The 21,413-nt window shown below is 32.2% G+C and overlaps 1 protein-coding gene across 1 annotated transcript in view; it reads left to right on the forward strand.

The window, feature by feature from the left end:
- The window catches only part of LOC131932263 (cadherin-23), a 76,716-nt gene that overhangs the window by 45,755 nt on the left and 9,548 nt on the right, over positions 1-21,413 (forward strand). The window contains exons 13-48 of the mRNA XM_059289127.1: positions 75-233; positions 841-917; positions 1,131-1,248; positions 3,026-3,151; positions 3,398-3,489; positions 3,992-4,151; positions 4,360-4,432; positions 4,645-4,919; positions 5,190-5,351; positions 5,802-5,937; positions 6,665-6,816; positions 7,130-7,282; positions 7,372-7,536; positions 7,813-7,877; positions 7,960-8,197; positions 8,808-9,126; positions 9,334-9,608; positions 9,786-9,944; positions 10,226-10,367; positions 10,689-10,840; positions 11,352-11,504; positions 12,038-12,202; positions 13,297-13,361; positions 14,562-14,802; positions 15,047-15,356; positions 15,675-15,775; positions 16,111-16,338; positions 16,556-16,675; positions 16,764-16,902; positions 17,119-17,313; positions 18,265-18,569; positions 19,164-19,344; positions 19,506-19,627; positions 20,093-20,184; positions 20,500-20,629; positions 21,119-21,313. Of these exons, the coding sequence (XP_059145110.1) occupies positions 75-233; positions 841-917; positions 1,131-1,248; positions 3,026-3,151; positions 3,398-3,489; positions 3,992-4,151; positions 4,360-4,432; positions 4,645-4,919; positions 5,190-5,351; positions 5,802-5,937; positions 6,665-6,816; positions 7,130-7,282; positions 7,372-7,536; positions 7,813-7,877; positions 7,960-8,197; positions 8,808-9,126; positions 9,334-9,608; positions 9,786-9,944; positions 10,226-10,367; positions 10,689-10,840; positions 11,352-11,504; positions 12,038-12,202; positions 13,297-13,361; positions 14,562-14,802; positions 15,047-15,356; positions 15,675-15,775; positions 16,111-16,338; positions 16,556-16,675; positions 16,764-16,902; positions 17,119-17,313; positions 18,265-18,569; positions 19,164-19,344; positions 19,506-19,627; positions 20,093-20,184; positions 20,500-20,629; positions 21,119-21,313 (5,940 nt within the window). The remainder of the gene's footprint in view (positions 1-74; positions 234-840; positions 918-1,130; positions 1,249-3,025; positions 3,152-3,397; positions 3,490-3,991; positions 4,152-4,359; positions 4,433-4,644; positions 4,920-5,189; positions 5,352-5,801; positions 5,938-6,664; positions 6,817-7,129; positions 7,283-7,371; positions 7,537-7,812; positions 7,878-7,959; positions 8,198-8,807; positions 9,127-9,333; positions 9,609-9,785; positions 9,945-10,225; positions 10,368-10,688; positions 10,841-11,351; positions 11,505-12,037; positions 12,203-13,296; positions 13,362-14,561; positions 14,803-15,046; positions 15,357-15,674; positions 15,776-16,110; positions 16,339-16,555; positions 16,676-16,763; positions 16,903-17,118; positions 17,314-18,264; positions 18,570-19,163; positions 19,345-19,505; positions 19,628-20,092; positions 20,185-20,499; positions 20,630-21,118; positions 21,314-21,413) is intronic.

Consider the following 21,413-nt stretch of genomic DNA (forward strand, 5'->3'; position numbering starts at 1 on the left):
TTTTTTACAGAAATTACGTTTGCTAATGTTTTTATTTGCATTTATTTTTCTATTTTATTTGTATTTATTTGTAGTTAGAAGCATCCCAGATTGGTATCACTCAAACCGCGAAAGCGGTGATAACTCTAAAGTTGAATAACCTGAACGATAACAGCCCGGTGTTCACCAGCCATACACTCACTGGAAATATATCTGAGGCAGCTCAACCAAATACCTCTATCATGGACATCAAGGTTTGAAAAGCGAGGGTTTTTTAACCACTAGTTTACATCATGTGTGTAGTATTGTGGGACAAAAATACTTAAATATCGTACACACGGTTTAGTTTGAAAGAACACTTTTAAGCATAACAATAGACATCACAAAGAAAGATGAAGTATAATTCATATGTTTATGCAACATCTGCCCTGTTTCCAGCCACTTTTGGCTTGAATTGTAGATATGCAATGCCATGGCGTTGGTCTAGGGTGGACTAACGATTGTCGCAAAGACTTTACTTCGGCATCCTAGCAGTCAGTCGAGCGCTCTTAAGCAGTGTTTCTTTCAGACTTTTTTCTCCGGATGCCCCCCCCCCCCCTGAAAAGATGTTCGGAAGAAAGCAAATGTATCATATCTACTCCTTGCTGTTTGTTGATGCTCTTTCGTGTTTATTGATGTTAACTTAATTATGTTAATATGCTGATAAAAAGCATATAGGTAATACGCTGCTAACAATGTATATACAGACTAAGCTTGCTTTATAATGGAATCTTTACCTGTTACCAAAATGTGACACAATGTTGCTGTGACTTTACTGATATGAGGGCCATATATTTTAATGTAAATGTATTGACGATCTAGGCAAACGATGCAGATTCAAATGACGATGGAAAAAATTATGGAACTGTGATGTATTCTTTGGAAAACCCAGATCCAAGGCAAGAATGTGATATTTGGAAGATTTGTTAACAACAAATTGTTGGTAGCTTTAAATTACACTACTTTTATACACACAATGTGTTCCGTGGATTTTTTGTGGTGCTGTATGGATAATTTTAAAATGAACTCAGATTTAAGTATTAAATTTAGAAGGTCTAGATTTTTAAAATGTATTTTATTTTCATTTATTTTATTTTTTATTGATTTTCTAGCTTTGAAATTGACAAAATCACTGGCCAATTGACAGTGGCTAGTGCAGCAAAACTCAACCGGGAGGCTAAAGACAGTTATTATTTAACAGTTGTTGCCACTGATGGTGGAAATCTTAAGGTAAATTTAACATAGATCTACATCTAGAATACCAAACAAAGAAAATAAATATTAAAACGATCTAGATTCGAAATCTAGTAGATCTAGTATTACAGCATTAGTTTTAAGTTCAAGCCTAGATCTATATTCTAAATAACTTTTAACTGGCCAGATAAATAGATCAAGATTTAGTTTTTTGATGACACTTGGTTTGAAATTTATTCTAGATCTAGATTCTAGATCTAATTTAAACAGAAAAATCATGACATCCGAATAGGCACAGCCAGCTTTAATAGGAAAAAGAAGTATTAGCTGACGCCTAATGAACATGTTTTCAGTTATTTATTCACTACTCGAGTCTAAATCTTTACAAAATAACTCCATGCTGTGAAAAGATTCAAGAATAATATTATTTATTATTATGGGTTGACCATAAAAGTGAAGTCACTCCTTTGCCTTGGGATAGTTGTCCTGGTGTGACAAAGGCCAGATCAGAGGATGCAAAGTCTGGTTTTTACTTTTGTTATCTGAATTGTATCAGATATTTTGCATTTTAACCCTTGAACCCTGGGCTCCTCAACCTGAAATCCCCATGCCCCTGAGCTCCTAAGTTAAATGTTCACACACACAACACTACAGACTCTATTAAAAAATAAAAAACCAAAAATAAGGCGGGCTTATATAATATATATTAACAAAATAAATTTTATTACTTCAATTAACATTTGTACATGAATTATCGCCAATATTTAAACTTAGTAATCCGGTCATCCATGTAGGCAGACCCTTCTATTAGACATAGGTAGATGTAGACAAGGTAGAATGCCGGTTTTGGGAATTTTAAAATCCATCTTTCCATCATTAATTGTAAATGATAAACACAACAAAAATTTGGTTCATGGGCGCAGCCATGACAGAAACTTACGAGTTGAATAATACCAGTTACGTACTTTTTTAATATATCATTTTTATGTATATACTGCGGATCTGGGATAAGGTGTCTAATACCACTTTATCTGTATCCTGGGCATGGATATTTAAGACTCAGACCAGTAAAGCGTGTTCAAAGGGTTAAAAGACTTTTTTTGTAAATTGTGATTGTTGATCAAGAGTTCTATGAATATCTCATCATGACTCAACTAATTAGGCCTTATTTTTAAAAGGGTTGGGGAGAGGTATGCTGATGTGTGATGTTATAGGGGATGGAGGGGTTCTGATGTGGGAAAGGAGGGGTAGTAAAATTGTATAAAAGGTCGTATTTAATATATAGACAACCCCCGTGTTGTTTGGGAAAATGTTTGTAAGAGAAATTTTATAATGCTACCTTGAATTTTCCTCAATGAGACATATTCTTATATTGACCAAGTTACTGCTCCTTTGCATTGCTTAGATAAATGAGTTTACACAACTGTCAATACATGCTTTTTCTTTTAACACAATCTGTATAAGCCTTACTAAATTACTTGAATCTGTTATTAGTAAATCTGTATATATCACTGTGAAAATTTATTATAAACTTAATGTATTGTATAAATTTTAATTACATGCAGTAATAAAAAACAAAGCTTTGTAGTTTTGAATAAAAATGCATTGGAGCAATCAATAGAGAAATAAAATATGAATATGTCACCATCATTGGGCTTTTAAGTAATGTTATGGATTAACGGTATGAGCTTAAGCATATAGTTTTACCTGCTCTTCTACAGACATTCTTATACTGCTAGATATTTAGTTAAAACTATCTTAACTCTACTAGTTATTTATATTTATACCTTATTAAATATTATTATTATCCCAGGTGACTACTCAGTTGAACATAAAAATCTCGGATGAAAATGATGAGGTCCCTGAGTTCACTTCAGATAGTTACCAAACAACACTGGAGGAGCTAAAAACAGAATTTGGTCATAATATTAAAGTACAAGTATGTTATTGTCATTTTCTTATAAACAGTTATAATTATGAGTTCATAATTCTTTATTAGTAGCAGTCACTAAGTTTGATCCAGAGGCAGAGATAGAGCATTAAAGTTGAAAGTAAATCCAAGTAGGTGTATTATTTTTTTTTATGTATTTTTTTTAATGTATAGTGTTTTGGTTGCTCTTGATTGGTATGTTATAGAGATTTGCCATACTGTTAATTTTAAGTTACTAATACATTTTTTCATTAGGCAAATGATGCTGATGAACCTAACACTTTGAACTCTAAGATCACCTACAGTCTTGTATCCACTTCTCCCTCTTCATTGGAGTCTTACTTCAGGTTACCTAATTTTGTCATCGTTCAGTATGCAAGATGTCAGCCAGTTTTGTAAGGGACTGTATTAGCCATACAACCTATAAATTTGAGCAAGATTTCGGTTAAACAATCTTTATTTTCCCTACAAGCAATATGTATGGCTAATGTACAAGTTAGTAAAGATTCCTCTTTAGACCTAGAGATCCATTGAGCAGATGAAGTAGAATTTTTATTTTTCTTGACCTCGGCATATGAAAGGGTAGTGTGGCCAGCACTATGCCCAGCCGTCTTAACTTCCCCAAACATAAGTCAGATACCTATCAGAGCAGGGTGGACTTGGGGACAACCTAGAGTCACAAATCAAAGCGAGATCTGAATTCCAGACCTTCAGGCTAGCAGCCAAATGCTCTTCCATTCAACCATGCCGTCTCATGTACAATAGCCTACTTTTATTTTAGGAATAACAAAAATTAAAGAAAAATTAATATTTTACCTGGATAGCTCACTCTTGGTATTTTTTTAATAGGTTGGATCCAGATAATGGCAGTCTTACAGTAGCTAAACCTTTGGCTTATGAAGATATTCATGACCCAGGATTCACAGGGACCATTTCACTTTTAGTGAATGCAACAGACAATGGTGTGCCCCCGTTATCTTCAACAGTTAGTGTGGCTATCTTTTTACAGGTATGTAATTATAATTCCTACATTCTATGTTTTACACTTTGTTTTACACTTTATTTTCAGCCAATGGCATGTTTGCCAAATAGGATTATCTAATTTGTAAAAGAAAAAGTGTTTTTTTCTTTTCATTTAAGTACTACTTTCACAAACCATAAGGGTTTTAAAATTTTAAAATCCATTTTAACTAAACCATGTGTTTTAAATTTTTCAGGACATCAACAACCATGCTCCTACATGCAGACAAACTATGTACTCAAACAGTGTGAAAGAAAATCTTCCAATTGGTAAAATAAACTTTCCTTTTCTTTTTTTAGTCTATTTCTTACCACTATCTTAGTCTAACACTACTCCGCTTGGGAGTTTAGCTGTAGAGCTACTTTAAGCATTCTGCAGAGAAAAATACTTAAAATTGCATTTAAAAAATCCATGTTTAGGTTTTTTTATTTATTTTCAGTCTAATAAAAATTTATTTTTCAAAAACTTTTTATTCTTACAGAATCTCTTATTCTTCAAGTTGATGCAAATGATGCAGATGGCACTGCACCTAATAACCTTTTCATATACAGCATTGATCAAAAGAATTCCGAGAAATTTATCATCGATAGCACTTCAGGCAACATAACACTTCGCAGTAATTTGGACAGAGAAACTGCTGATCACTATAACATCACTGTCACAGTCACAGACCTGGGTACCCCATCAAGAAGCAGCTCATGCAGTGTTTATTTAACTGTACTTGATATAAATGATACACCACCAACATTCTCTAATGTATGTATTCTTTACTTTGATGATGTAACATGTTAAAAGCTTAACAAACTAATTGTATAATACTACCATTTTAAAATTAAATCCTTAAAAATGGTTTTACTTTGTAGTAAAATGAAAAATGCTTTAACTTTTTATTTCTTTGGCAAAATTGAATTCATCACTGCTATGTATTTAAGGTAAACACAATATCCATTTGCTTTATGAAATTAATATTGCACTTTTAAATATATGATAAAAATAACAATATGCTACTGCTACAATATTTTACAGGCATCTCAAACATTACACTTCTCTGAAAATATACTTGGGCTAGAAATTTTAAATGAGGCACAAGATAAAGATCAGGACAAAAATCTCAGCTATCAAATAGACTGGACACAAAGCACAGCCAAAAATCCATCTGGTCAACAAACCAACATGAGTCACTTACAGGTGAGATTATACTTTTTTGTTCTATGTTACAAATTTTTTTAAACTTAATTATTAAATACAACATTTTCTAAAAGTAGATTTCTCGATAATCATCATCATTTGTCACGTCCATTCCTGAGGCACATGGGCAGGTGAAGTAGTGTTCTTCTGTTCCAATGTCCTCGAAGCGATAGTGTGGTCAGTACTGCACTATGCCCAGCTGCCTTGGTTTCCCTAATGTGAGTTAGGTACCAATGGATGGACTTTAGAATGTGCTATAGATTTTAACATGGCATTCAAACTCAAGATTTTCAGGTTTTCAGCTGTAAGCTTTACCATCTGCCCACACTGCCTCTTTTCTAGATAATACACACAATATTAAAATTGTCCATGCTAGTGTTGCTTTTAGTCATGTGTTAGTCATATTTTAAAATGTTGATTTCTTGATTACAATTGTCTTTTATCTCCCAGAACTGCTTAAAAATCAATAATAGAGATGGTAAAATAACAAACACTCAGCCCTTGGACAGAGAAATAGTTCAAGAATTCACATTAAAGATCATAGTTACAGATGAGAAGTCTGATACAGGACTTCAACAAGATGTTGGTAAGATAATAAGCTCACAGGCAGTCATTGTTTAGCATACATCATCAAGCATGCTATTACATTCAAGCAATAGACAATGGCATATTTATTAAATTAAAATGACTCAAACAACTTAAAATTGCCTCTGGCTAATGAAGTTACCAAAAGCTAATGGATAAGCTTGAATGTGACTTTTCTAAACTACTATGTCTATCAAGAACAGCTTTGTTCAATGATAAGTTCTACACTTAGAAAATCTGTAATAGTTTACATTTTTAGTTTTTTATTTTAAAAAAATTTCTATTTGGAGTACTAACTTTTTGTAATTAGACCAAACACTAATAGTAGAAATATTTCCAAAACAAAAGCTGTGTTAGGCTTAAAACTGTGTTGGGGACGTTTATTGTTGTGTTTGATGAGTTATTATTATAGATTAATGACTGCCTGGTACAACTTTTTGTAGAAATACTCAGTAAATCAGTAGTTATTTCATACAAAAATTCTTAAATTATTTAATCAATTTAAAATAGATCATTTTTTAAATTCATCATATGACCTTTAATAAATCTTTATAAATATAGTAGTATTTATTTTTTATCAGGCCATTGAAGAGGTAGATAAAAACTTAAGTTGTTTTCTATAACCTTTAACCTCTTATAAACGTTAGCTGATTGGAGACATAACAGAATAATTATTTCACAACACTTTCTTTTATTCATAAGTGTAAATTATATCTCCCTTTGTTTAGCCTCAGTTACAGTGTATGTGGATGATGTGAATGATAATAAACCCACATTCAGTAGCTCCCAGCAGTACCAAACAAAAGTACAAGAGAACATGCCAGTTGGCACTGAGATACAATTCACAGGATCAACTTTAGTTGTTGAAGATTCTGATCAGGTGGGCTCATTTTGGATTTTTAAAATTCAATACCAGTATCTCCATCCATCATCTCTGTTACCTTACAGCCACTGTAACCAATTTTTATCCTTAAGAGTTGTTGAGAAAAGCAAGGATTATTAAAACATGTTTTTTTATACCATTCTATTCATAAAGAACATTCAGTAGTGTTTGTATTTATAAGCTTTTTCTTTTTTTTTTTGGTGTCTAAGTCAATTAGTTCTCTTTTAAATAAGACAATAAAGCACTAATTTTTCTCAATGACACTTAAGTTATTGTAAACTTCTAATTTAATCCTGTCATTTTTCAACAGGGAAACAACAGCAGCTTTGTTGTATCACTTATGAATTACTCTGAATATTTTACTGTGGAACCACCTGGAGGAAATGGCAGACAAATCTTTTCTATTGTTGTGACCAATTCTTCCATTTTAGACTTTGAAGTTACAGAAACTTTACAAATTGTGGTATGATAGTAGCTTTGTTAATGACATTTTTCATATTGAAGTACTTAATGATTACATTGCTATTATAAAATGTTCTCCAAATGTTCCAGTTAATAGCTGAAGAGACAAAAACTACAGAGAAATTCTCAAATACGGCAACTGTTACTGTGAGTATAGAAAACAAAAATGACAACATGCCAGATTTTGTCGATGCACCATTTAATGCCCCTGTGAAAGAAGAATCCCCACCAGGAACATCTGTCTATGTAGTGAAGGTCAGTGCTTAGTCAAAGTATTTGGTAATATGTGTTAAATTTAAAACAGTCCAGTTGTGAATTTAAAAATTAGCATTTCTACACTGGACAAACTAACCTCCATCTGAGAAATGCTTAGCTCCAATTGTGTTCTGGAACTTTTTTGATACATATACATAATTTTATTTATAATTGAATCATAATATTGGCTAAAATATACAATTATGCCATTACTTATTTCAATGTGTTTTGTCAGTAATTTATGTTGTTTTATATTTAGTTTCTCTTTGTTTATAGGCTGTAGATAACGATTTAGGTGAATTTGGCATTGTATATTACTCCCTTCCTGAACAACCTAAGGAGTAAGTTGAATTCTATGTACTTTATAAACTTTTTCACTGAGAGTATCTTGGATATGTATGCTGAGTTCAATTCTTTCTTCAGGTTTGTAATAAACAGAACAACAGGGGAAGTCACTCTCAGTGCAACTTTAAGCAGAGAGCAGCAAGCATCATACACACTCAAAGTTCGTGTGGAGGATGTTGGGCACTTTGGCTCTACCACTCAGCTGACAGTCAATTTATTGGATATCAACAACCAAAGTCCTAACTTTACAAAGCAGATTTACAATGCCACTATTCCAGAAAACCAGAAGTTCTTCATGCCACCATTAGTAATTCAGGTAAAATAAAAAATATTTTATGTAACATTTAATCCAAACTGTTTTTCTTTTATATGGGTTCAACTTACCTGAGCAATACTCTAGGCAGATTAATAGATTTCAGCCAGGCTTGTACTTCCTCTCCTGATGCAAGGACCACCTGCTTTGGTATATGGGGGGGGGGGGGGGAGCTTAATCTAGGTGTGAATACTATCTCACCCCAAGGTATCAAAACTTGTGTCTTTCAGTAAATTACTGTAATTAACTACAGGAAATTGTTTTGTTTTTATAAACTAAATCTCAGTAAATAGTGGAAGATATACATTTAAAATTAAAATATTGGCGGATTTAGATGTTTTATATATACTTTTAAAGCATCATCTTTTCCTGTTCGTGCCCAAGACAGAGATCTTGGCATATGAAGGGATAGTGTGGTCAGTGCTGTACCCAGCCACCTAACATGAGTTAGGTACCCATCAGAGCTGGGTGTACTCAGGGACTGTCTACTGACTTGAACCCGGATTTGAACTCAAGACTTTTGGGTTAGAAGTCTAGCTCTCTACCACTAGGCCACCCCGTCCCATAAACTTTTAAATACCAACTTATTATTGTATTATCTTTCTGATTCTAGGCATTTGATGGTGATGAACCTGGAAATAAAAACAGTGAGATTAAATACAGTATATCCAGCATATCAAAAAACCTGGAACAATATTTTAATATCAACCCTACATCTGGTGAAATAGTTTTAAACAAAGGTTTGGACTATGAGTCCCTGGATAAAAGTTTACATGGAGTGATTGAGTTTTATGTTAGTGCCACAGACCAGAGCCCACCTTACCATTCTGTATCTGCCACTGTTCAAGTTACAGTCCTAGATGTCAATGATGAAGTTCCATCCTTCAGTCAGTCTAGTTTCGACATTAACTTACCTGAAAATATGACTCATGGTAAGGACCAAATACTTTTATAATACTGGTTTAATGTTCCAGAGAACCAATTATTTATAATTGTTTTAAACATGTATTAGTAAAGACAATCAGTGAAAGTTCTACAATTAAATCTAAAATTTGATAAAATTATTTAGTGGGCTTTTTAGTCTTATGCTTTTTTATATATGTCCTTTAGTATAATAAACTAACATTGTCTTAATATAGGAAGTCAGGTTTTTCAAAGTGTGGCAACTGATGCAGATGCCAGTGCACCAAATAACAAATTGAGCTATAGCATAGATACACTCAGTGCTTCCACATTCTCAATCGATGATAGTACTGGAATCATAACATTGAGTCGTTCACTGGACCGTGAACAAACTGATCATTACAAAATAATTGTAACTGCATCAGACAATGGTAATCCAGTCTTGACCAATACAACTGTCATCAACATCACTGTTACTGATGTGAATGATGAGAAACCTAAATTTCAAATAGTAAGCTTTTTAATGTAATTTTTTTTGTTTTTCATTTGTTTTTATTCTTTTCTTTTTTGCTAAATAATTTTTTGTATGATTTACATTATTCTTTCAAAAAGTTGCTTGGTTCTGTTTTCTTCATGTTTTTAATGGCATGTCTAACAATTTAAGATATGTAAATTTTTCAATGTGTAGAAGCAGATGTTACAAGTTACACAAGAGAATGTGAATTTCACATACAGCTGTACAGCTGATGACCCAGATTCAAATTCTGATTTAACATATACCATAATATGGAATAACTCATTTGGTCTCAATGGCGAAGGATCTAGAATAAATGAAACTTACCTCAAGGTTACAAAATAAATTTTAAATAATTTGAGCTATTAATAAAAGTAATGTTATCCAGAGACTAAGTCATGCTAGTTCTAGTTTTTAATTTTATACATTTTTTAAAAATTCATTTTCTTATAATTATTTTTTCAAAATCATTAAAATTATATAGAAATGGAATATTTTGATATGATAAAATATTATTACAATTTAATTGAATGTATTTTAATTGAAGATTTATTGGTGAGCTCTTTAAGCATGAGAAATTTTCATAATACATCAAGCTATATTTTGAAATACAGGAATGGATAACAATCCCACAGCCAAAGAAATGTGAAATAGTATCATTAAAACCTTTTGACAGAGAAGCCATTTCACAGCTCAACCTTGAAATACAAGTATTGGATAAAAATGGTGCTGTGAATACTCCTCAGACAGACACTGGTACAATCTTGTTTTTACAAAAATAATAACCTGAATAAAGTAATAGTTTCCTTTTGTTAACATAAGATAGTGTTTTATTGCACTGAATTATCATTAAAACATTAAAAATCAGTTAAATTTTTTTTTTGTGTTAATATATTTTACTTCAATTTCCGATTTTTTAAATTTATTTTAATAAGCAAAGTGATTATCATTTGTATTTGTGATATTATTTTTTTCTCCAATTCAAAGTTAATTTTTACTTGTTATAAATAAGAAATAAATATTTAACCAGCGTTTTCTTATTTGTACTTGCATTAAATAAAAAGTTTTATTATTTAGCAAACATTGTGGTAAGCATCACAGACACAAATGACAACCCACCTGTGTTTATTGGATGTAACTCCTACTCTGCTTCTATAAGGGAGAACATGCCAGCAAACAGTGATGTTAAATTTAATGGTCAAGCTTTGGAAGTTGTTGATGATGATATGGTATGTCATTTCCATGTATGGTTGTCTACAAAAGACAGGCTCGCCTATTGGATAGCATTAATTACTAGCCATCCTTTGAGCTAATTGAGTGATGTACTTTAATAGTTTTAAGCGATTATGAATGTGTATATGTAGATTTATTTACTAATAAAATATAGGTTCTATAATTTTCATTCATCTGAGTTATAGTTTTTTAAATATTTACATTTTCGTGTCTAATAGACACTATTGTAGTTAATTACAAGTGTAGAAACACTTTAAATTCACTTTAACGGTCCTCATGCAATTTTTCAGTTGCTAGCTTTAAGAAATAAAGGCCTAAAATTTTAAATATATTTGGCCCTACTGAAGTACAGTGACACTTGTTTAGCTATTAGATTACAACTTTACAACTAAACACAGAAATTAATTAGTTACTGATAACAAAGAAAATACATCTTAAAAAATATTTTCTTTATTAACTCATCATTATGAATTGAACAGCTCTAATGTATTTGGACTTACTCCCCAGGGGGAAAATAGTGGCTTTAAAGTTGTATTGCTGAGTCACAATCACACCTTCAAAATTGATCCTCCACAAGGAACCTCTCGGCAAACTTTTTCTATTTTAGTTCAAGACCCTCAAGCTCTGGATTTTGAAACAAATGAAAACTTCACCATTGAAGTGAGAAAACTTGTGATCTGCCTTAGGCTACACTGATTTTTTAAAAATGTGTTTGAGACTTGCATTACTAAATACTAATCACTAGTTAAAAAAAAACCATCATAGCTGTACTTGGAAACAAATTAGCTACTTGTCTATTAGCTGGACAACTGTATCTAAATAGCTGATTTTGCCTTTATTGGTAAAATAATTCAGCTTTAGTTATTTTTCTACAAAAGAAATAGAGAACATACAGTATTTTTGTAATTCCTTTTTAATGCAAAAGTACAAAAGAGTAATTACTGTAAATACAGAATGGGCTTATTGGGGTACTAGACCACACCTCTATCTTGGCTTCTAATTGTCTTGCCCTATACATTAGTTGAGATGTTTAACCACTTTGTCTGAACAGCTGCTTCCATTTCTTCCTATCCTAAACCTACTATATTAGCAGTGTTAATGCTGTTTGGACTGATATATGAACTATCTAATTAGATGCCTGTCTGAATATTATAAAATTTTAATTCTGACCAATGTGTACCATTCTTTTTCAGGTTCTTGCTGAAGGGTCAATGTCAGACAGCACCCATAGCACCACCTGTAAATTTGTCATTCAAGTAATCAATGAGAATGACAACATCCCTGAATTTATTAATGGACCTTATGTACGTCAGATTCCAGAGAACTCACCCCCATTCCAGTATGATTTTTCAATACAAGTAAGTTATTTTAATCCTTAGATTCTGATTTACCTGTTACATATTGTATGACCTGCTAACATAATATGTGACACTCTTTTGACTTAGAGCTAAAAGCTTGAGGATGTGATCTATGATTTTGAATTTGCAATTTAAATTATTTTGAATTATGTATTTCATACAACTGAATGGCTGGCTTTGAGTCAAAGGTAATAAATTAGTGGCAAGAAAAACTGATCATAATGGCATGTTAAAAATACTCTGGCCAGACAAAATGTCAAGTTTGTGGTTAGGGAAAAATGTAGGTAATCATTATTTAGAGGTTGGGTGTATATGTTACAAACTTAGAAAGCAGATAATAGCACTACTAAATGGGTTGGAGTGGAATCCCCAAGAAATGTCTTGGAGGAGATCTTTTAAGAAAGAGATTGAAATGGGGTAAACTAGCTGATCATTGCTGGAAAATAAATAGCCACCAATCAAGTTCTTTAGTGAGTTATCGTCTTGGTTAAAAGGAATAGGAAGTGTTACACTTGTATTTCTTTAAAATTCAAAATTCAAATTACATAAATTGTCCTTTGCAAGAAGCAAATATACTTGGTATAAAGATGCCAGATAGTAAACTCAACATTTTTCAGAATCTCAGTTTATAGTAAAACAGTAAACCTAGAACAATAAAACTCATTATGCATTGATTATTGGACAGATTCCTTAACAGTTTTACCATTGAAATCAGTTTAAAAATACATTAAAACATGGAAAATCTGAAACTTATTGGTAGCAGTTCAGCAATTCAAACTTTCGTGGAGGGTTACAGAGTAAAAAAAAAATAAACAGTTTTACTAGTTAGTAAAATATAAGTTTTTGAATTTGCAGTAAGCAACAAGAAGTTAACTAATCTATTACAACATTAGTTATAAATGTATGTTTAGTGATGTATGCATTACAATAGTGAAATTGAAACCTTTTATTTTAAAAATATTTCTAGGACAAAACTAGTTATGCATACAACCCTTAATAAAACATTTACATTTAATTTAGATCATATATGATATGGTTGTGTACATTTTTTTAAATGACATGCTATATAAACATTGATATACCCTTTATGAAAGGCCGTGGACAAGGACAAGGGAGAATTTGGTGTTGTGAGGTATGAGATGAAGGATGTCTCTGGGAAGTAAGTTTTCTTGTTTCATTTCTCTTAGAACTTTTAGTGTATACAACAATGTTACTTGATAAATGTACAGTGTGAGGGTGGGGAAAAGCAGCACCACCACCAAATGTGAGAGTGGGGGTGATGAAGATGATGAGAAGATCCAACACAAAGTCCAAGTCAAAATATAATGATCTTTATTAAAATCTACACAATCAACTTCCTACCTAACTAATCTATACTGTACTACTTCTATCTAACTGTTCCCTAGCTCTACATATCTCCGACCGTCTCTTCCACACTATCTACCTCTAATTTTCTACCTAACTCTGACCGTTCTCTTCGCTAACTATCTATTTCGGCCGCTGATCTAGCTACTGACCCACACTTCGGTGGTCAGCTGACCGTCCCACGTGACCGGTCAGCTCCTGGATTTCCATTGGTCTGTTTAGCTAACTAAGCTATAGCCTGTTTCTACCATCTACCCTGAACTAGTGTCCTCACATACAGGTTTTTTTTTAGATATTCAGATATTGATCCAAAATGTGTTTTAAGACATTTGTTTCCCATGTTCCAGCTGGAGCTTTCCTGTTGCCACATATAATTTTGTGCAGGCAGTGTCATTTTTTAGATTGCATTTTAAATTGTTTCTAATTATATATTTCATTTAACGGTCGGTAAAACTTATGGTTGCTTAACCAAAGAGTTTCATGTTCAGAACCACTGGGTAGATAAGCCTTGAGAGCTGGGGACAGCAACTCATCTTGGAGAGACAACTCCAAAATCAAACAACTGTTGCATTGTAGATCTTGGTTTGACAAAGGCTATGGAAGCAAATCAAGAAAGAATAGCAGGCTGAAATAGAGTAAACTGCCATATAATACTTAACCCTTAAAGCGTGCGCCACGTGGGCTTACGCGTTATAAGTTATGTAACAGCAAAGCCACGATTGTGGCTTGGTGCGCTTTCAGGGTTAAATGTGTTGGAGGAAATCCCTTCCATCAATACAATTGAGAATGAATAAGAAGAAGATATATTCACTTAAACAACGACCACTAAATAAAAAAAATATTTGCTACTGATGTGCAGTGCGTATGAACATTTCCTATTATCGCTTAATTATAATGAGTCGTAGCAGAAGAAAGTTTAAATAGTCTTTCATGTACTTTTTCTTATTAATACTGAATAATTTCATAACATGTATGTATTATATTGTATGTCTAGGTTTGGCATCAATGAAACTACAGGTTTTGTGATTTCAAAGACTGGAGATCTTGATAGAGAGTCAGTTCCCTCTTACACAGTGACAGTCACAGCAAGGGACAAAGGAAACTTCACTACCACTACACAGTTGACTATCTATGTGTCAGACATTAATGACGAGTCACCTACATTTTCCAAGAATGTGTATCAAGTGGAAATCAAAGAGGAAGAATCTCAATTTATTCCAGCTTTTTATGTTCATGTAAGTGTTAGGATTACAGTAACTGTATTATAGAAGAGTATTTAGAGTTGATTCCCTTTGCTTTTGTGTTATGGTATAAATTATAATTTTGTTGAAACTAAAAAGTAAACAAAAACAAATCTTGTTTTAAAAAGGTATCTATTATTTAACAAAATTGTAGAAGTCATATCTAAAAACACTTTTCAAATTGTAATTAGAAACTTAAATTATGGTCCATTTTTATTTCTAAAATTTACATTCTAAGGCCTCAGATGGTGATGACCCAGCTACCAACAACAGTGTGGTAGAGTACAGAATCACCCAAGATCTCAACTCTAATTTATCAGATTTCTCTATCAACGCAACAACAGGAGAGATAACTATCAATAGACCCCAGAACTATGAGAGCCTTGCAGATGGTAAAATAAACCTTACAGTGACAGCTAATGATCTGGGAGAGCCAAGTCACACATCTACTGCCATAGTGACTGTATTAATTCTGGATGTAAATGACAACTCACCTGTGTTTACTTCTAAAAATTACCCAAGTGATTTACCAGAAAACGCCACTGCTGGTGAGTAACCGTTCAAAATATTTTTTTAATCATTTGAGCTTATACTGAATAATGACAAAAATGGTAACGTATCATAATTCATATAAAAAGCATAAATAAAAATGGAAGTAACGGAGAAGGGTTATCAAAAGTTTGAATTAAAGAATTGTGAAAAAAAATTTCAGTAGTTCAATAAAGCCTTCAAGATATATATATTTATATACATGGGTTATTCAGTAAACTAAAAATAATTCCATCAGTTCTTACCATGTGATAGAGTTGTTTTTTTTTTCCAAAGGAAATAGAGTTTTGTTTTGTTTACACAATTTATATCATTAGAAACAAACATAGTTGCTGTTAAAGCATCAGATGCTGATGGCACAGAACCCAACAACCAAATTTACTACGTCATCCAATCTGGAGGGCTAGAAAAATTTCAGGTAACTTTCCAGATCTGAATCTTCTTATAATTCCAGAAAGAAAGTTTTTTGACACTACATTATTTTTAATTTAATTCTGCATACAGCTGCTCCACTTACATGTTAGGGTTAGAAGAATCTGTAAACTTTAGATTGAACTTTTCTTTTTTATAAGATTTAAAGTTACAAATTAAAAGAGCCTTTCAATAAAGGTAAGGACTAGTTTAAGGCTATATTTCAAGATGATAAAATCATACATAATGTCATATAGATATTATTTTATCAGATTCACAGAATTTTTGCTTAAATATAAAAAAAACAAGTTAAAATAATTTCATTTTTAAAAAAAACCACAGGTTAATGGTTCCAGTGGTGAGATAAGTGTCAACATTGGTGCTGTCTTTGATAGAGATGTCATGAGCAGCTACAGTTTGACTGTGCTGGCAATTGACAAGGGCAACCCTCCAAAAACAGCCACAGCAACAGTTTCCATAACTTTGACAGACGTCAACAACAAAGCCCCTGTAATTACAACAAGCAGCTTGCAGACTTCAGTATTTGAAAACTCTACAACGGGTTCTGAGGTAAAAGCATTTTTTTACTGTCAGAACTTCATTAAAAACTCCCTTAATGGCTCAAAGTTGACTTTTAGAAGTGAACTTTTTTTTTTTACTATCAGTATTGAAATACAGCAATTTTCTGAGTTATAAAAATACAAATTATTTTGTGTCCTATAATTTTTATGGTCTTTGAAATATGTTAATTGTGAAGGTCTAATCTAAGATTGTGCAATTATTTCAGGTCATTAATATTACAGCCACTGATCCAGACTTAAATCCCAAATTGAAATACAGTTTGTTGTGGAATGATTCTCATGCTTTTGATGATAAGGACAGAGAAGTAGCAATAAAAAATGTGGAGGTAAACATTCTTCAGTATATTCATATATTGTGACAGCCAATGTGGCACATTAGGCTTCTATTTATAGATTATTTTTTTAATTGTCCAGGAATGGTTTGTGATTGACAGCCAGAGTGGAAAAATAACTGTCAACTCTACATTGGACAGAGAGAAAGTACAGCAGATTACTCTCAAAGTTTTGGTGGAGGACTTGAATGCTGAGACTCCCACACCACAGTCTGCTACAGGTTTTTACTTCCTTCCCCAAAATATCTGAAGTTTTATTTTATCCTAATTACATGAGCTCCTTTATAGTAGGCTACACTTTATTATTGTAAAACTTTTTTTTTAATAATAGACTTAGATAATTATTGTGTTATGTATTTATTCTAAGTTAATTCTACTATAGTAAAAAATATGTAGGCCTTACTATAACAATAACAATTTAATTTTGTTTTTACCAGGTACTGTTACCATCACGGTGTTGGATGTTAATGATAATCCCCCACAATTCAGCATCACAAACCAAGTCCTCAATGTTTCCGAAGCTACACAGAATGGAACTGAAATAACCACATTCACAGCAACAGATCCCGACAAGGACCAGACTGTGTCATTTGCTCTAAATGAATATTCATATTTTAGCATCAGTCCAACTGGTAAACACATATTTTTTACTTGCAGTTTTGTAATGAGAAAAGGGAGGTGGTCGAGTATATAAAGCTCATTGTTGCTAAACCAAAAAGTCTCGAGTTCGAACCCTCGGGCAGATGAGGCTCGTTAGCTGGGGACAGCCACTCTTCTAGGAGAGATAATTCCAAAATCAAACAACTGCTGCCTTATAGTTTGTTCTTGGTTGGACAAAGGCTATGGAAGCAAATCAAAAAAGAACAGCAGGCTGAAATCGGAGTCAATGGCCTCAATGGCGCATAACCAGTTGACACGTATCCTTAATTGTGTTGGAGGGGGATCCCTTCCAAACACTAAAAATTAAGAACAAAGAAGAAGTAATGAGAAAAAATTATATTATCCACTATTAAAAATATTATCTTCTACTTAAAAGAGTACATTTGCTATTTTATATTTATAATCTTATTGTTTTCAAATTATTAAAGGTCAAAAGCATATTTTTTAATTGACTGGCAAGGAAATACAATTCTATGAAATAGTTTGTAAGATTATATTTTGTAAACATGCCCAAGTGTAATGGTATTGTCTTAAATCTTGAGGCAATCCTGCACATTTCTATTTCAAATACTTCTGTGAATCTTAAAACATTCTTTATTTTGTACACAGCATTAATTATTATATATTCTTGTGACAGGCACATCTATTTGTGATATTATTTATGTTCAAACCTCATTTTTGCATGTCATTTCTGTTTCCATCTTTATATACTTATGGTTAATGTGTGTGGTTGAACAGTCATTATGTTATATGTATGTTTTATGTTATATTTACATTTGTGTTATTAAATATTTTATAAGTAGGAATATTTCTTTTTACTTAGCTCATTGACTTTATTGATTTCTTGTAGCATATAATTTTAGAATATAATTCCAGCACAATCACTTTCTCTACTCAATTGAAATTTTAACTAATTATTGCAGGTAAATTAAGCTTGTCTAAAACTCTTGACAGAGAAACACAGCCCCTACTACATATCACTGTTATAGCTACCGACAATGGTTCTCCTTCAATGTCATCTTCATGTGAAATAGAAATCAATGTGCTTGACACTAATGATAATGATCCAGAGTTCAATACAACCAGTAAATCATTTAGTGTTGAGGAAAACTCCCCAAATAATACACATGTTGGGTATGTGACTGCAACAGATAAAGATGTCGGTGACAACGCAAATGTGACTTACCAGATGGAAGACTTAGTCCCGTTTCATATCAACCCTTTAACAGTAAGTCAAAACTTTTATTCTAGACATCAGATGGTAGACTTAGTTCCTTTCATATCAACCCTATAACAGTAAGTCAAAACTTTTATTTTAGACATCAGATGGTAAACTTAGTTCCTTTCATATCAACCCTATAACAGTAAGTCAAAACTTTTATTTTAGACATCAGATGGTAGACTTAGTTCCTTTCATATCAACCCTATATCAGTAAGTCAAGACTTTTATTCTAGACAGTTAGAATGTTTAATCTGGAATATATATAACTTCTATAAAGTGTGGTCAATCAGTAGAGTCCAAGGTTACTAACCTTAAAGTATCAGGTTGTCTGTAATAAATCTCCAACTCTGATAGATATCTGATTAAATCAGAGAAATTAATATGCATTGTACTTTATTTTAACTCCTCTTGTATCATGTAGACTGTAAGAGTTCTTTACTTCTGTTTAAGTAAGTTTAACTTAAGTATTGTTAAAATAAAATGAATGATTTTAAAAATAGCTTATCATGTAGACTGTAACAGTACTTTACTTGTTTATTTTTTAACTAAGTATAACTTAAGTATTGTTGAAATAAAATATTTTTAAAAAAACTAATTCAGGGGGAAATAACTGTTGCTGTTACAAGTACACTGACATTGGACAGAGAGAAAAAATCTAGCTATTCTGTTACAGTCTTTGCTATTGATAACCCCAAACTTGAACAAAGACGTCGAACTTCTCTCCTGATAGAAATTGAAATATTGGATGTCAATGATAATGCTCCTGTATTTAACTCTGCTGGTAAATACTTAAATAAAACAATACTCATGGATACTTACTGATACATCTTACATGCATACATTTTATAAGAGATACTTTTTACTGCATCAAGCAACATTCATGCAATACAGGCAATATTCAACTCAAAATAACGAATAATTTTTTATTTCTTAACTCAACAGCCTATTTTGGTAAGATCTCAGAGCTAAGCCCCAAAGAAGAAGAGTTAAAAATTACCCCTGAAGGAATAGCAGCAACTGACCAGGACATTGGGCAAAACAAGAACATCACATACTCTTTTCAGGTCAGGCAAATTTGTTGCCAGCCTAACAGAAATATTATAGTTTTATATAATTATAAATATACAGCTTTTTGCTGTAGAATAGCCTACATTTTGTCATTTAGGTAAAAAAAAAAAAAAATTTTAAATAGTGCTACTTAAGTATTTATAATTAATTGTCTGAATATATCAGTGTCTGACAATACATTTACAAGAGGTTTAGCCATAATTTAGGGACAGTGTGGTCTTGGACTTAATCATGTTAAGGAAAGTAGAGATGGCTGGGCTTAGCGCTGACTACATTATCTATTCATTTGTCATGATCAAGAAACTGATGAACTCTAATTCCATTACCCTAGGGACTGTCAAGTCCAAAAAAACTTTACTTAAAAATTATTGCTGATATGTTGTTAATGTTATTAGTGTCAGGATTTAGAACTCTCTTTACAAAGTGTTGATTTTGTGTAATCTTATCATGTGTTGCCATAGGAACCAAATAATGGCCTCTTTACTATTGACCCTGTGACTGGTAAAGTGAAGGTCAAGGCTGAGAGCTTAAAAAATAGATCAGATATATACAGGTAACAAGCTTTGGAAATTACTTCTTAATTTTGGAATTTTAAGTCCTAACTTGATATATTTTTAAAAATGCTTTTCTTCAAGTAATGTTAAAAATATAGCCAACAAAAAGAATCTCTATCAGCAACTATGTTTGTTCTTAAAAATTTTTCAAGAAAACCATTTTCTTTCAAAATTTATGTTGTATTTCATACAAGTGTTTAGAAGTTAACTACTGTTAGGAAAGTACATAAAAACCATCATTTATATTATTTCTTAAGATGTTTTGTAATAGTTTGTTGCTTCTTTTTGTCTGAATGTTGAGTTAAATTTTTTAGTTACACTGTGAATGCCACTGACCATGGTAAAAAGGCTAACTCACGCAGTGTAAACCTGACTATCACGGTGCTTGATGAGAATGACAATGATCCTGTTTTTATTGACAAGCCAGCTCCTGGAATACCAGAGGCAAGTCATAATGTTTGTGGGCTTGTGGTACTTTTTTTTCTCTTCTCTCTGTGGCTCTAGTACAATAGGACAGCATAAATATGTTGTGACAATTAACACTTCACCTTCAAAGAGCAAGAATTCTTTCATCTACTCTATAAAAACTGCATTTTGTTGTGTTTTTGATATGGTTAATTAGATTGGATTTATACAAATATAGGACCTACTCTTTGCTCTCACTAGCTTGACTACTGTTGTTATTTTTTTAAATCCCCTAAGTCCATACTCACATACATATAAAGTACAATAACTCATTCTTTTGTGCTTTTTTATTTTATTTGTTTATTCAGTAACCTGTTTACCCCAATTTTTTCTTATTACTTAGTAAAATTAGTTTTTACTTTTACCATCTTTCATAGTCGTTCCTAATTGACTATAAATCACACAGGCAGATTAGTTTTTATAATAACTTGTTTAAATTGACTAAGTCTTTTTTTTACTTGATTCTAGTGTACTGGCCTTAATAAAATAGTGTACACCTTCCAAGCCACTGACTTGGACACAGATAAAAATTCCAATGGACTGGTCAGATACTACCTGGACAACAGCACAGGGGAAGACTGGAAGCTGTTTACCTTGGATCCAGAAAGTGGAGAGCTTATGTTAAAAACTAAGCTGGACACTGAAGTACAAAAGACAATCCAGGTACTATTTTATTCTCATGTGATGTTTTGTGAATCTTGAAGATTTGACTATTACTATAAAAAAATAATTTCTAAGTTTAACACCTCAAGTGTAATGTCAG

The sequence above is a fragment of the Physella acuta genome, unplaced genomic scaffold (genome assembly GCF_028476545.2).
Source record: "Physella acuta isolate Inbredline_101_S28 unplaced genomic scaffold, ASM2847654v3 ptg002122l, whole genome shotgun sequence".
Classification (NCBI taxonomy): domain Eukaryota; kingdom Metazoa; phylum Mollusca; class Gastropoda; family Physidae; genus Physella; species Physella acuta.